This window comes from Punica granatum, chromosome 2, assembly GCF_007655135.1.
Source record: "Punica granatum isolate Tunisia-2019 chromosome 2, ASM765513v2, whole genome shotgun sequence".
Classification (NCBI taxonomy): Eukaryota; Viridiplantae; Streptophyta; class Magnoliopsida; order Myrtales; family Lythraceae; genus Punica; species Punica granatum.
In genome coordinates this window covers 9,581,475-9,594,743 of record NC_045128.1, presented here as the reverse complement: position 1 = coordinate 9,594,743, position 13,269 = coordinate 9,581,475, and the positions used below count along the sequence as shown (strand labels likewise).

General features: G+C 35.8%; 1 protein-coding gene across 1 annotated transcript; it reads left to right on the top strand.

Annotated features, from left to right (window-relative positions):
• Positions 1 to 8,581: 8,581 nt before the first annotated feature.
• Positions 8,582 to 12,750, top strand: LOC116193626 (putative leucine-rich repeat receptor-like serine/threonine-protein kinase At2g24130). The gene is made up of 2 exons (XM_031522369.1): positions 8,582 to 11,183; positions 11,814 to 12,750. Exons 1-2 carry the CDS (start codon positions 8,582 to 8,584, stop codon positions 12,212 to 12,214), a joined length of 3,003 nt encoding a protein of 1,000 aa, XP_031378229.1. The 3' UTR covers positions 12,215 to 12,750.
• Positions 12,751 to 13,269: the final 519 nt, after the last annotated feature.

The following is a 13,269-nucleotide window of genomic DNA, read 5'->3' as shown; positions in this document are numbered from 1 at the left end:
AGATAGATTAATTGCATTTATTAAAATTTATTAATTAATATATTTATTTTAAATTTTCTTTTTCCATATTTTTAAAATTTTCTTTAAAGCATTTATTATACACCTAAGCTAATTTGTTATGCACCCAAGTACATTTAAATTATATATAGATTTTCTCTTAATTGTATCTAGTAAGAGATTTAGCATTTATTAGATATTTTTAATTATTATTCTTTGTTTTTCTAATTTTTTCCATATTCTTTTAATTTTCTTTTAATTATTATATTAGTGAGTAGGAGATTTAGATATATTAATTGCATTAATAAAAAATTGTTAATTAATGTATTTATTTTTTAATTTTATTTTTTCATATTTTTTAATTTTCTTTAAAGCAATTATTATGTACCCAATCTCATTTATTATGCACCCAAGTAAATTTTAGTTATATATAAATTCGACCAACAAAATAATCATTTGGAAACTATTTTATAAAATAATTAAAAAGATATATGAAGTATGTCCAAAGTTCTTTTGTAACACATTGAAAAAAAATACTTATGCATATTAGTTGATTCATTTATTGGCTAATTTTAAAAAGTTGTACAAATGCTGTTCTATTATTACTATGATATAATTTAGTTCGAGGAACTATATATCTGAAAAATTATGAATTCCGTCTCGAAACAAGATTAGCACTTGTAACGTTGGAAAATCCTCTACAATAATATTGCATTGCAAAATTACCACACTACTATCTTCTCGGTCCAAATAGGCTATATGCCAGGCCTAACGTATTTATGAAAAGTACTTTCTACGGCATCTCGACCAAATTTGAACTCGAAACCTCAAGAATTTATTCAAATTAACTCTCATACTATATCAGCCAACTTCTTATAATTGGTTAGGCGGCGTATGTATGTGCATCCTATTATTTCGGTAGACAAATAAGTCTTGGTATTTTACTTAGGTCATTGTTGACATTCTCTTTGCATTGCAAGTTCGAGGCAACTTGGTCTTGTGGGGCCTGCTTTTAGTTTATTTCCTAGGCTCTTTTGCATTTTAATTAATTCCTAGTTCATACCAGCATAATGTCATAGTATAGTCCATGGTCTTGTGTGAATAACAGACATATATAATATTATGAGAGCTAATGTCACATGTAAAATAAACCTAATTTTATGCTCTTATTGGGTCGTTGTTCATCAAGTTGAACACATATATATTCTAGGTCAAAAATTTCATTCTGGCCCATGTTTTCCCCCTTTACAATTTTCGATTTTCTTTTCCACTAAAGTGTCAAAAACCTCTGATAAATAAAACTAAAGTATTAAATACTTGAAAACGAACTCCTCATTGCCATCCCAATATAAAAAAATTTTGATTTCAATTCTTGCGCGTATTATTTTTATTTCTCATTTTCTATCTCCTGTTGAATCTATTAATCTCATCTCTTAAAAAAACTCTACATCCTTTTATCGTTTTTTAATATTTTTTAAGACCAATATTTTGGTGGAAAATGTGTGTGTATGCATGCATGTGCCACTTATGCCTCTCCTTGTAGAACTTACATGAGAGTTTTCTGTTTTTCTTGTTACAGAAATCGGGTCGTCGTCTATATGTTTTCAAGTGGTTATTTCTCCTTTCATTTTGTTAATTTTATGTAGGAAAGGTTGATAATATCACAACGTCGGAGACATATTACGAAGTTATGCAGCAAAAATTAATCTTAAGGTGCATAAAGAGTCGGGATCGGCCATAGAGACCAAAGAAAGCTCAAAGTAACATCAGAGCCAGACAAAGTACGCATTTTTGTTGAGGTTTTTCTTAATTCTTTGACTATTTTTCTATGCAAACGATTCCAATGATATTTTTTTTCTGTATGAACCCTGGTATCCGGAAGCTCTATTGGACCCCGTCTAATCCAATCGAGTCGGGTCGGCCCACTAAAAAATAAAATCCTCTTAGCGTGGATTTTAAAACCAGCGATATTTTAATTCATTCCATATGCATGACCAATATCATCTTGATTCGTTCTCATGCAAATGCTTAAATTTATATGGAACAAGTAGGCAAGACATTGAGCGGATAAAGTTCACGCGCGTAATCAAAATATCTGAGAGATCGATCGGTCGAAATTTCTACTCATGAAGAGGAAAAGTAGAGTGGACTAAAGGATATTTAGCATTAACAAATTTGTCTCTTGTTGGGGGACTTATTAAATAGAATATGATTATAAAAAAGATTAATGAAACCATCATATCACCATATACTTTCGGTAATTGGGGGCACAAAAAGAGAACGAGAAGTGCCCATTTGCAAGATCAGCCTCGAAAGTAGGCTTTTGCCCTCAATTTTCCAAAGCCACATTCTTGAAGGCATTAATTTGTACTAATTAATCCAAATATAATATGAATGATAATGTAATTGAATTGCTTTTAGGGAAAAAGTTCATGGCATTGAATGAAATGACTGTTATTTTCCTTCTTATAAATATATGAGAAAGCATATTTTTTCGATGTATACCTTGGTATTCAGAAGTTCAACGGACTTCGATTAATTCAGTTCGAGTCTTATCAGCGCACTAAGGGGGAAAATATCTCATGATATAGATTTTTTCTATTTATAAGACTTGAATTCCGAAACCTTACTTAAAAAAAATAAACGTCGAACTGTTTGAACCAATTTATATTGGTGTAATACCTAAATTAATAGGTGAGAGCACTTTGTGGCATCACTGAGAAAACATCCATCATATAGAACTCCTCCTCCCCACTTTCGATCATCTTCTTTCACAAGAGATCTACTTAATGGAGTAGGAGAAGGGCAAGGAACGGCAACGGACAACACTTTTTTTTCCCCCCTTGAAAGGCAATTCAGCCACGGACAACATTAACGAGGGCTCTTCTTGGATATCGCATCTCTTGTCTGTCCTCAGCTAGCTAGCGACGCAGTCGATAGAGATTTCTTTTCTCCTATATGCATGCAAATTCTATACAATGGAATTTCAAATGGATAAGTTTTGAGAAATAAAATTTAGTACAATAATACTCGCTCTCGGCTGAAATTCAAAAGTCAATCTAGTGAAAGAGAATTTTTATGGTATATTATGGTCCTCTCTTTTTGTTCTCTAAATATCACATCGACCTTTTTTATAAGAAGAAAAGGAAATTTTCATGGACCTAATGAAGTCTTTTCATGTCTTTATAGCTGGTCTAACTCTTAACAGACTACTGTACGTAGACTGTTAATCCATGTGAAGATAGAATCATTGGGAATTAGAAATTTAACGCAATCTACCGGAAAGAAAAGGCAAATTTTGCACGTATACTTTTGTTTCGGTTCACCTATCTGATAATAGTTAACCAACTAAATATTCAGTAAGTGTTATTTATCGACTATAATTATCATAGAGTTTTTATACTATGATAATCGATTACTGTGACAAATTGGTACTTCTATTGAAATGTACTATATTTCTATTCAAATACGTCATCCTTCAATTATAAAAATTAATATAATCATAAATTTTCAAAATATTACGAATTTAATTGAAACATTTGCGCCAGCTAATAAAAAGTATGATTTTATGACGGTGATAAATTGTGACAGCATAAAATCTCAATTATTGTTTCTAGAGGAGGGGATAAAAGCTGACATCATCAGAGTGCATGAATACATCACTTGAGCAGACAAATGTGCCAAATTCACATTACCCAAGTTGCAAACATCATCCTACACTCGCGCACCCCCTAAGCGTGCCTATAAACAAGATTATCCGCCTCGATTTCCTGCTTAAATTGGATTATCTTATCTTAAGTTCTATGTACGATCATGTTAGCCCTTATTTGGCCCTTAAAGGGCGACCCCTGTCACGGACAGTACTATGCGCACGACACACGTATATGTATGTTGCATGTCTCATTTGACATTTTATAGAAATCATCAGTTCTCGATATTATTAACAATTAACAATACTATCTACATAATACATGAATTTCTTGTATTTAATTGGATGACCAAATAATCCCTCCGATTGAATTTTTTTTTTTTCGGTAGGCAAATTTTCTTATGCTTTACATGGCCGGATAACGGTGGAAAATGTTACTGCGAACGACTCTTCATGCAACCGAGACACTTGTTCATTTGTTTTTCATTTTGAGAATAAGGAAATATATTATTCTCTTGATTGAAAATTTTAAAATTCGGGTTAGAACATGGAGGCATTAGTCATCTACCGAAAAAAATTAATTTGAATTTACCCAAAAAAAATGAAGGCATTAGTCCTCGAAAGTCTTGCATTTACATAATATAGTAGGCTTAGTAGTATCAGATTTTATATTTAAATAGGAAAAGGAACCCGCACTTCTCGGGGTACAAAAAATTATTAGTCGTATTTCTAATTTAATTTTTAGTTATATACGACTTGAATCAATTATCTTATGAATTTAAATAGATAAATAAAGTTATCTATATGATATTATCAAGCAAATGTTATTGTTACACTTTTACCTTGACAATACATCATCTTTGTGTTATTCAATTTTATTTAATTTGAATTATTACAATATATTTCAATAATTAGGCTACTTAGTGAAACATTAATGATGAGCACCCTGTACGTATGGAAATACTATATATCAATTGGGTAGTATATTTAAGAAGATTAGTGTAAAAAGAAAATAAGATCTTATTTGAAAATAAGAGATGAAGATTTATATATATTTTTAAGATATGATGGCAAAATTATTAATTAACATAAATGTGATAACAGAAAAGAGATTACAATAATAGTAAAATTAGTTAGAGGATGAAGAACGTCCATATGACCTTTCCATCTCCTCTCTTTTTTCTTATTTTAATAAGGAGATAGCGACAAAAGCGATATCTTAAAACTTGGTCTAGGTGTGGTTCTGCAATCTTCACTGGATCATGGGTCAACTGGTTCAACCACCAATTATAAGAAATTCTATGATTTGATCTATATTTAGAATCATTAAGAAAGTCACCCATTATATTTCGCATTTGAATATGGAAGAATTATTTGATTATTGTATAAAGACTATAAACAATCTGAAAATAAGTATTTGAATATTAAGGGTTTTAATTTTATAAACTACTTTGATATGAGATCAATTTACAATATAAAATTGAAATTTGAAAAATATATTTGCATATATTCGAATTTGTATATCTAGCATTTTGGTTATAAAATTTAGTAAAACTTGGAAAAGAAAATATTTTTCTCAGAATAATTGGTCCGACCTAAAGATCGAGTCATTAAGGTCGAACACCAGAGTTTAAACATGGAGAAAGATTGAAATTATTTTTTTTAAAGTGAAAATTAAGAAAAATGGTTCTAGTTATTCTAGCAAAAAATTTGGAAAGAAAATATGATTTTCTTTGAATAATTGGTTCAGTCATAAAGATGTGGTCATTTAGGTCGACCTTTGAATCAAATTATGCACTACCTTATATGAATCGAGACTTTTTTTAATAAGAGAAGTCTATTGGTTCAATACAATGAAAGTGAAATCCTAATAGTTAATAAAGGGCACCAGCGGTTCATCACGAGAATTGAACCTAAAAATATGGTTGAGAGGTGATGGTATGTGTCACTACACTACACCATTTTTCTCATATTGGGAGGGGGTTGTAAAACATGAAAAGAAAAAAGATGAGATTTTTTTTCAAAAAAATGAAAAATTGTAATATATATTTTCATATATATTTGAGAATCGAACCTACAAACATGGTTGAGATGCGAGGGCGTGTGTCATCACATTACACCTTCTTTCTCGAATCGAGATAGGTTTTTAAAACATGAAAAATTATGGATTAATGAAGGGCACGGATAGTCTCACCACGAGAATTGAACCTAAACACATGGTTGAGAGACGATGGTGTGGGTTACTACGTTAGACTTCTTTCTCAAATTGGGACACATTTTAAAACATAAAAAAAAACAATGAGATTTTTTCAAAAGAAAATTTGAAATTTGTAATATATATTCCCATGAGAATCGAACCTTAAAATATAATTGAGAGGCGATAATATATTTCATTATAGTACAACCTCTTTATCAAATTAAGAAGGATTTCATGTTCAATACCTCATACGACATGCACCATACATTATAACCTTGTTAGGAATTGACGAAACCATAAAAACACCTCTCGTCAATACACGGATTTTGAAAATACAGATCCATCTCGTTGCAAATTAGTTTAATACTTGGTAATTAAGGGATTCCCAAGAAACATATTGAAACTCAGATTACATCATTACATTAACACAGTTTAACTATATCCATATGTAGTGCTTGAAACAAAGATTGCATCAGCTAGCTAGGGCATGAAAAGCTTAACCAAACCTTATTTAATTTGACTGTTATTGAGCAGTTGTGTCTGATACTTCACCTTTGCCTACGTGATCGATATGGATTGATTCAAGCGCAGTTCAAAGGTTATTTTCCTTAAATAAGATCTCGGATTTAAGTCTTGTTAACGAAGAAAATTCACAATTGGAAGACTTTATCCACCACTGATCTGACTTGATTCGAATTAGTCGAAACCCATTGAATTTCCAAATATTCGAATACACGTCTAGAAAAAGAGAAAGAACTAGCTACATGAGTTCATCAAATTGACATGAATTAACATCTATTATAATATATAAAAGTCGACAAGTGCTTATTAGACGTCATTTTTTGAATACCCAACTTGTGATTAATTACCTTTTGAATTGTTCGGAGAATTTAATACTTCAAATGAGATTCGTGCATTTACCTAATCTTATCCCCTTTTCCTAATTAGTTAAATGAATCTGATCATATTTTTTAATTGACTTAAAATCAATGAATTATCTCTAATTACTCCAAATGAAAAATAAAAATATTGCTTGAGAACTTGAACACACATCTCGAGATATAAAATGTTCTTCGTAAATTTTAATTTTCTTTATAATAAAATTCCTATTAATAGAATTATTCTTCACAAATTAAGCATATAAAGTTAAGTTTGTTTACCAAATTTCGTTCTCCAAAAATTTCTCCATCCTTCCCTGCCCCCTCTCTCCAGGTATATATGAGCATACATTTAAGTGAGCATGTATATATATATACATATATATATATATATATATATAAATATTTACGCATTTTTCTTAAATTACTGGATATTCTTAATAATTTTTTAGAATATAAAGTCACTCTCATATTCACGCAACAATTTCTGTGCGACGTATGGGTTAACACTTAATTAAATTGTTATTCTTTAATAGTGAACCCCCTAAATAATTAACTAAGCATGCTCATTAATAATATATATAGCCAAAATTATCTTCCCTTGCCTTCCATTATGTAATAACAACTCATCATCCACTAATCTCAGCCTAAACCCACAAGCAATTAAAAGCACATGCCTGAACAACCACTGATTGATTGATTAATTTAAGCACCAAATTAAATACTTAAAAAGGAAAGAAGTTAGGCCCGCAGGTGACAATGGACGATCATCGAAGGTAGTGGTTTAATAGTTAACAAGCTTACTCCAATGTGATTTGGTAACTCTTAGGTTTCAAGTTCAAATCCTCTCTAGTGCATCTGTCAAAAATAATTGCTAGTCGTGTGCTCTTTGGCTTGGGCCCGGAGAACACCGATTTCTATAAACCATATTAGGCCTTTGGTGATGCTCCGCTGACAGGGTCAGTACTTGTGCTGGTTATTCAGTTTATCAGATGTATTCGCGGTTGAACAAGAGAGTGCATTTGTCAAAATAATTGCTTGTTGTGTGCTATTTGGCTTGGGTTTGGAGGACACCGGTTTCTATAAATCATTGTAGGCATTTGGTGATACTATGTTGATAGCATTAGTACTTCCGTTGGTTAATCAATTCATCTGATATGTTCGCGGTTAAACTCAAGAGTTCACGCATTGCGTAGCCTGCCCACGATTTTTTATACAGCAAAAAAGTGCAGTTAACATACACAGCTATATATATATATATACACACACACACATACATACACAAACACACAGAAACACAGCTAGCAATTGATATAGCTATATATGATGAGTATCCATTTCATATACGGCTCACAAGGAAGATGATGACGTGGCACCTACCATTTCACACGTGGTCGACATGGATTAGTTGACTCGATGAGTCAAAGATCATAGGCGCCAAATTTACAAAAGAAACGTTTCTCTCCGTCTGGCCCTCTGCTGATATCTCAGTTCAAGTTCAACGGCAGTTAGGCACAGCTCTAAACATATCTCCTACGTAATATTTTATTATTTGAATATTTTTTTTTTCCCCAAGCTATATATATTGCTTTCCTCGTATAGGATGTCCCAATGCTTGTTCTTCATATGAGCATGTTTTAAATTCTTAGCCACCACGTCCCAACAGCTCTCTCTCTTTCTCCAAGCTTCCCTCTCCCTTCTCCTCGACTGTCTCTTCATTTCGGTTACTTCCTTCGATGTTTCTTATCCCCGAAGGGGATACAGAGGCGCACATTCTCTTGCCCATTTCATTGACTTGATCAAGTGTAGTATCTGTAGTTCTTATATGATATTTTCTACTTATCAATTAATAAAAGGACTATGCTGAACATCTACAAGCAATCCTTCTTTGGCTTCCTTTGGTTGTTTGTCGTGTTGCTTGAGGTCTCATCCGCTGAAGAAGACGCCAATGGTGTTATTTCAAAGGACCGAGCTTCCTTGCTCTCATTCATGGCGGGAATAGTTTCCCACTCCGAGCGTGCTCTTGATAAATGGAATGCCTCGGGTATCCATGTGTGCGAGTGGTCGGGGATTCAGTGTCACAATGTGTCCCGTGCTGTGGTCAAGCTTGACCTCAGTGGGAGATCATTGAGAGGGACCATTTCGCCTGCTCTATCAGGCATGTCCTCCTTGGCGGTTCTTGACTTGTCGAGGAACTTCTTTGAAGGTCAAATTCCGCCTGAAATCGGGTCTGTGGTCGGGCTCAAACTGCTTAGCCTGGCATGGAATCTTCTCGAAGGCGAAATCCCCAGTGAACTCGGATCACTCAGGCAATTAATCTACATCGACTTGGGAAGTAACCGTCTCTCCGACAATATTCCCTCGGAGCTCTTTTGCAACTGGTCAAACTCCATACAGTACATTGACCTCTCCAACAACACTCTAACAGGGAAGTTGCCCTTGAGAGATGAGTGTAAGCTCAAGGAACTGAAGTATCTTCTTCTTTGGTCAAACCGGCTCACGGGTCAGGTCCCACCGGCACTTGGTAACTCCTCAAAGCTCAAGTGGCTCGACCTTGAGTCGAATTTTCTGACAGGAGAGTTGCCTTTGGATATTCTCCGCAAAATGCCATACTTGCAATTCCTTTACCTCTCCTACAATGGCTTCACAAGCCATGATGGTAACACCAACCTGGAGCCCTTTTTCGATGCTTTGGCTAATTTCTCTCACTTACAAGAGCTCGAACTGGGTGCAAATAATCTTGGCGGAGTGATTCCTTTGAACATCGGAGATCTCCCAAAGAATCTCTCACAGTTACATCTTGCGGAGAATCATATCTATGGCACCATTCCTACTCAAATCTCAAATCTTACCAGCCTTACTCTGCTGAACTTGTCGAGCAACCTCTTGAACGGGACAATCCCAATCGAATTGTGCCAAATGGAGAGGCTAGAGAGAGTCTATTTATCAAACAATTCTCTATCAGGCGAGCTCCCTTCAGCTCTTGGGGACCTTCCCCACCTGGGTCTCTTGGATTTATCAAGAAACCAGCTATCGGGCTCGATTCCTGACTCCTTCGCAAATTTGTCACAATTGAGGAGGCTGTTCCTTTACAAGAACAATCTCTCCGGGACAATCCCACCAAGTCTAGGAAAATGTGTCAATTTGGAGATCTTAGACCTCTCCCATAATCAAATTTCGGGTTTACTTCCAGGAGAAGTCGCTGGTTTGAGGAGCCTGAAGTTATACTTGAACTTGTCAAGTAATCACTTGCAAGGGGCAATACCTTTAGAGCTGAGCAAAATGGACATGGTTTTAGCCATCGACTTATCATTGAACAACCTCTCTGGGAAGATCCCTTCACAACTTGGAAGCTGCATTGCACTCGAGCACCTCAACCTCTCTAGCAACATCCTAGAAGGTCCTCTCCCGAGCTCAATCGGCCAGTTGCCCTATCTCAAGTCTCTTGATGTTTCTTCCAACCATTTAGCCGGAGCATTGCCCCTGTCCCTCCAGGCATCTCCAACTCTCAGGCAATTTAATGTCTCATTCAACAACTTCTCTGGGAATGTATCAAGCAAGGGTGGTTTCTCCACACTAACCCTGGAGTCCTTTCTTGGGAATCCTGAACTTTGTGGTTCCATAAAGGATATGAGGCCATGCCCAAGGAAGAAACGTCACGGTCATGTCCTTATCCTATCGATCCTCCTCTCCTTGGTCGCAATGCCTTTGTTTTGCATATTCGGTTATCCAGCCCTCACGCTCAAGACCAGGATCAAGCGTCAGCTTTCAATCTTCCACGAGGACAATAACTCGGGAGACGAGGAACAGGGTAGAAAAGGGTTCAAAAGCAAGCGATACTACTACCTCCCCAAGATCTCACACCGCCAGTTATTGGAGGCCACGGGTGGATTCAGGCAATCAAGCCTGATCGGGTCGGGCAGGTTCGGGCAGGTCTACAAGGGGGTCCTCCAAGACGAAACCAGGATCGCCGTCAAGGTCCTTGATCCGCGATTGGCCGACATTTCGGAGAGCTTCAAGAGGGAATGCCAAGTCTTAAGGAGGACAAGGCATAGGAACCTAATGAGGATCATCACCATATGTAGTAAGCCAGACTTCAAGGCCCTGGTCTTGCCATTGATGCCTAATGGGAGCTTGGAAAATCACCTCTACAGCCCCACTGGTGGGCCCACCAGTGGGCCGTTGCATCTGACCCAATTGGTGAGTATCCTATCAGATGTGGCTGAAGGGGTGGCCTATCTGCACCATCACTCACCAGTTAGGGTCGTGCACTGTGACCTGAAGCCAAGCAATATCCTTCTTGATGAGGACTTAACTGCCCTGGTCACTGATTTTGGGATTTCAAGGTTGGTGAAGAACAGTGATGATCAGAGCAACAATGTTTACAATTCGGCCTATGACTCGGTTTCGTGCAGCTCCACTGATGGGTTGCTGTGTGGATCGGTTGGCTATATTGCTCCCGGTACGTATATACCAATAATTCAGTTTTAATTCATATTGTGATTGCCTTAATCCGAAACTTTTTTAAAATGGTGAACAACTTGGTAAATGATCAATCCCTCTTGGTTCAAGATAGATAGTAACATTTTTCCGCTCGTGTTAATGAGCCGTGCCACATATTGATTGCACTTCTATGATGAAGCGAAATATATTTCTCTATTAACAAATATCTTTCTTCCCCCTGAAAACGTATTGAAATATGCCAACATAGACTTTTTCAATGGAAATAGTTTCATGAGCAGATTAACTGCGCACCATTGTTTGACTTGTACAGCTTTCTATTAGTTATTTTATCCTTTTATCAGATTAGATTAGCCAAGCCATTAGGTAGAAAGTTGCGTGATCCCATATGATGTGACACACAAGATTCAATGCATTGTCATAAAATTGATGATCAATCTAAAATTGACTCGAGTAAATTATATAAAGAGTCTGATATCGGCATAAATTTCGAATAAGTCAGGACCATAACAACTGATCTTGACAAGAAAATTTGGTCACAACGTAGACTTTCACGTTAACTTGATTTGTAAGTGATTAAAACCTTTACCTACACCTAACAATGCATTTCCAATTTGTCGAGTTTTTGCAGAGTATGGAATGGGGAAGAGGGCTTCGCCAGAAGGAGATGTCTTTAGTTTCGGGGTCCTTGTCCTAGAGATCATAACGGGGATCCGCCCCACGAATGTCCCCTTCAGTGGGGGCTCAAGCTTGCACGAATGGGTCAAAAGCCATTACCCCTACAACCTTGACCCCATCATCGAAGAAGCTCTTGCGCGACATAGATGTCCTGGGATACAATCCGAACCCCTGAACGAGCTGTGGAGAGAGATTGTTGTCGAGCTGATCGAGCTCGGACTTATGTGCACCCAATATAACCCCTCGACGAGGCCTAACATGTCAGATGTAGCCCTAGAGATGGGAAGGTTGAAGCAATATCTCTCCAGTCCTTCCGAAGTGATGATATTGGAGGCCTCCACCACTAAGTCCTAATAAGCACTTCTCCTAATCCAATTTTAGTCCCAGGACTTCCATTTCTCTATCAATTTCGCCCTTGAAGCGTTGCAATAAGGTTCTTGAGCTCGTGCTGCTTTTCTCGATCTTGACTTCCCTTTGGGGCGGCAAATGGTGTCATGAAACTCTTCCCTAGAAGAAGGGTATGATTGGAAAAGGCTTCAATAATCTTTGGTAAGAGCAGTTCCAAATGGAGCTGACATCAAACCGCAATGCAGAGCTCAAGAGGACTTCATTTTTTAGCCTAACCCATACACCAATAACACTTTTCTTCTTTTTGTAGTGGTGGGATTTCGGTTGTCTAATGATTAATTTGTATCGATCAATTAATTGTTTCTTGATAAAGATGTACCATTAGCTCATGAATACCCAATTTTGTAATGCAAAAGAGATAGCCTCCTACCAAACTTTTCGTGGTGAGAGGAATTAATCTCAACCCAAGTGGGCAGATGTGTTCCTCATCTTTTTTTTTTTAAATAATTTATAGACATAAAGCAGAAGTACTTTTCATCTCTTTAAGATTAGAAAACAAGTTTCCTATTACTTGAACTGGAGTATGAATCAGACTTCAACTAAATACAATCTGATTAATCAGTTTCTTAAACAAAATAAACAGATTTAGGTAGAGAGATAGAGAATATATTACTATTTTTCAAATTAGTTTAATATTTATGGTGAAAAAAATTGTGCTACTTCCACCACAAATGTAATTGTAGTTGATATCTCTCTTTTTGCCTACCACATATACAGCATTTTCTGTAATTAGTACACTCAGTGGATGTTATGATCAATGATATTAAACCCTATATCTCCTAATTATTTATAACATTATAGATAAAAAAATCCATCAATAATAATTAAAAAATAGAGTATGGCGTGTGATGATATGTAATTTACTCTAGCTAAAGCATAACTACATGCCTGTTTGATGAGACATGCTTGGAGTTAGGAACTTTTTAATTTTTTTGGGCAATTTTATCAAAAGAAATAGAAAAATTCTAGGAAAAGGGATGACATCAACGATAATCTCAGTG

Bases quoted from the DNA above. Each gene is read 5' to 3' on its own strand.
- LOC116193626 (XM_031522369.1), top strand. From the start codon at position 8,582: ATGCTGAACATCTACAAGCAATCCTTCTTTGGCTTCCTTTGGTTGTTT. The intron at 11,184-11,813 runs GTACGTATATAC...GAGTTTTTGCAG, and splicing joins GGTTGGCTATATTGCTCCCG to AGTATGGAATGGGGAAGAGG.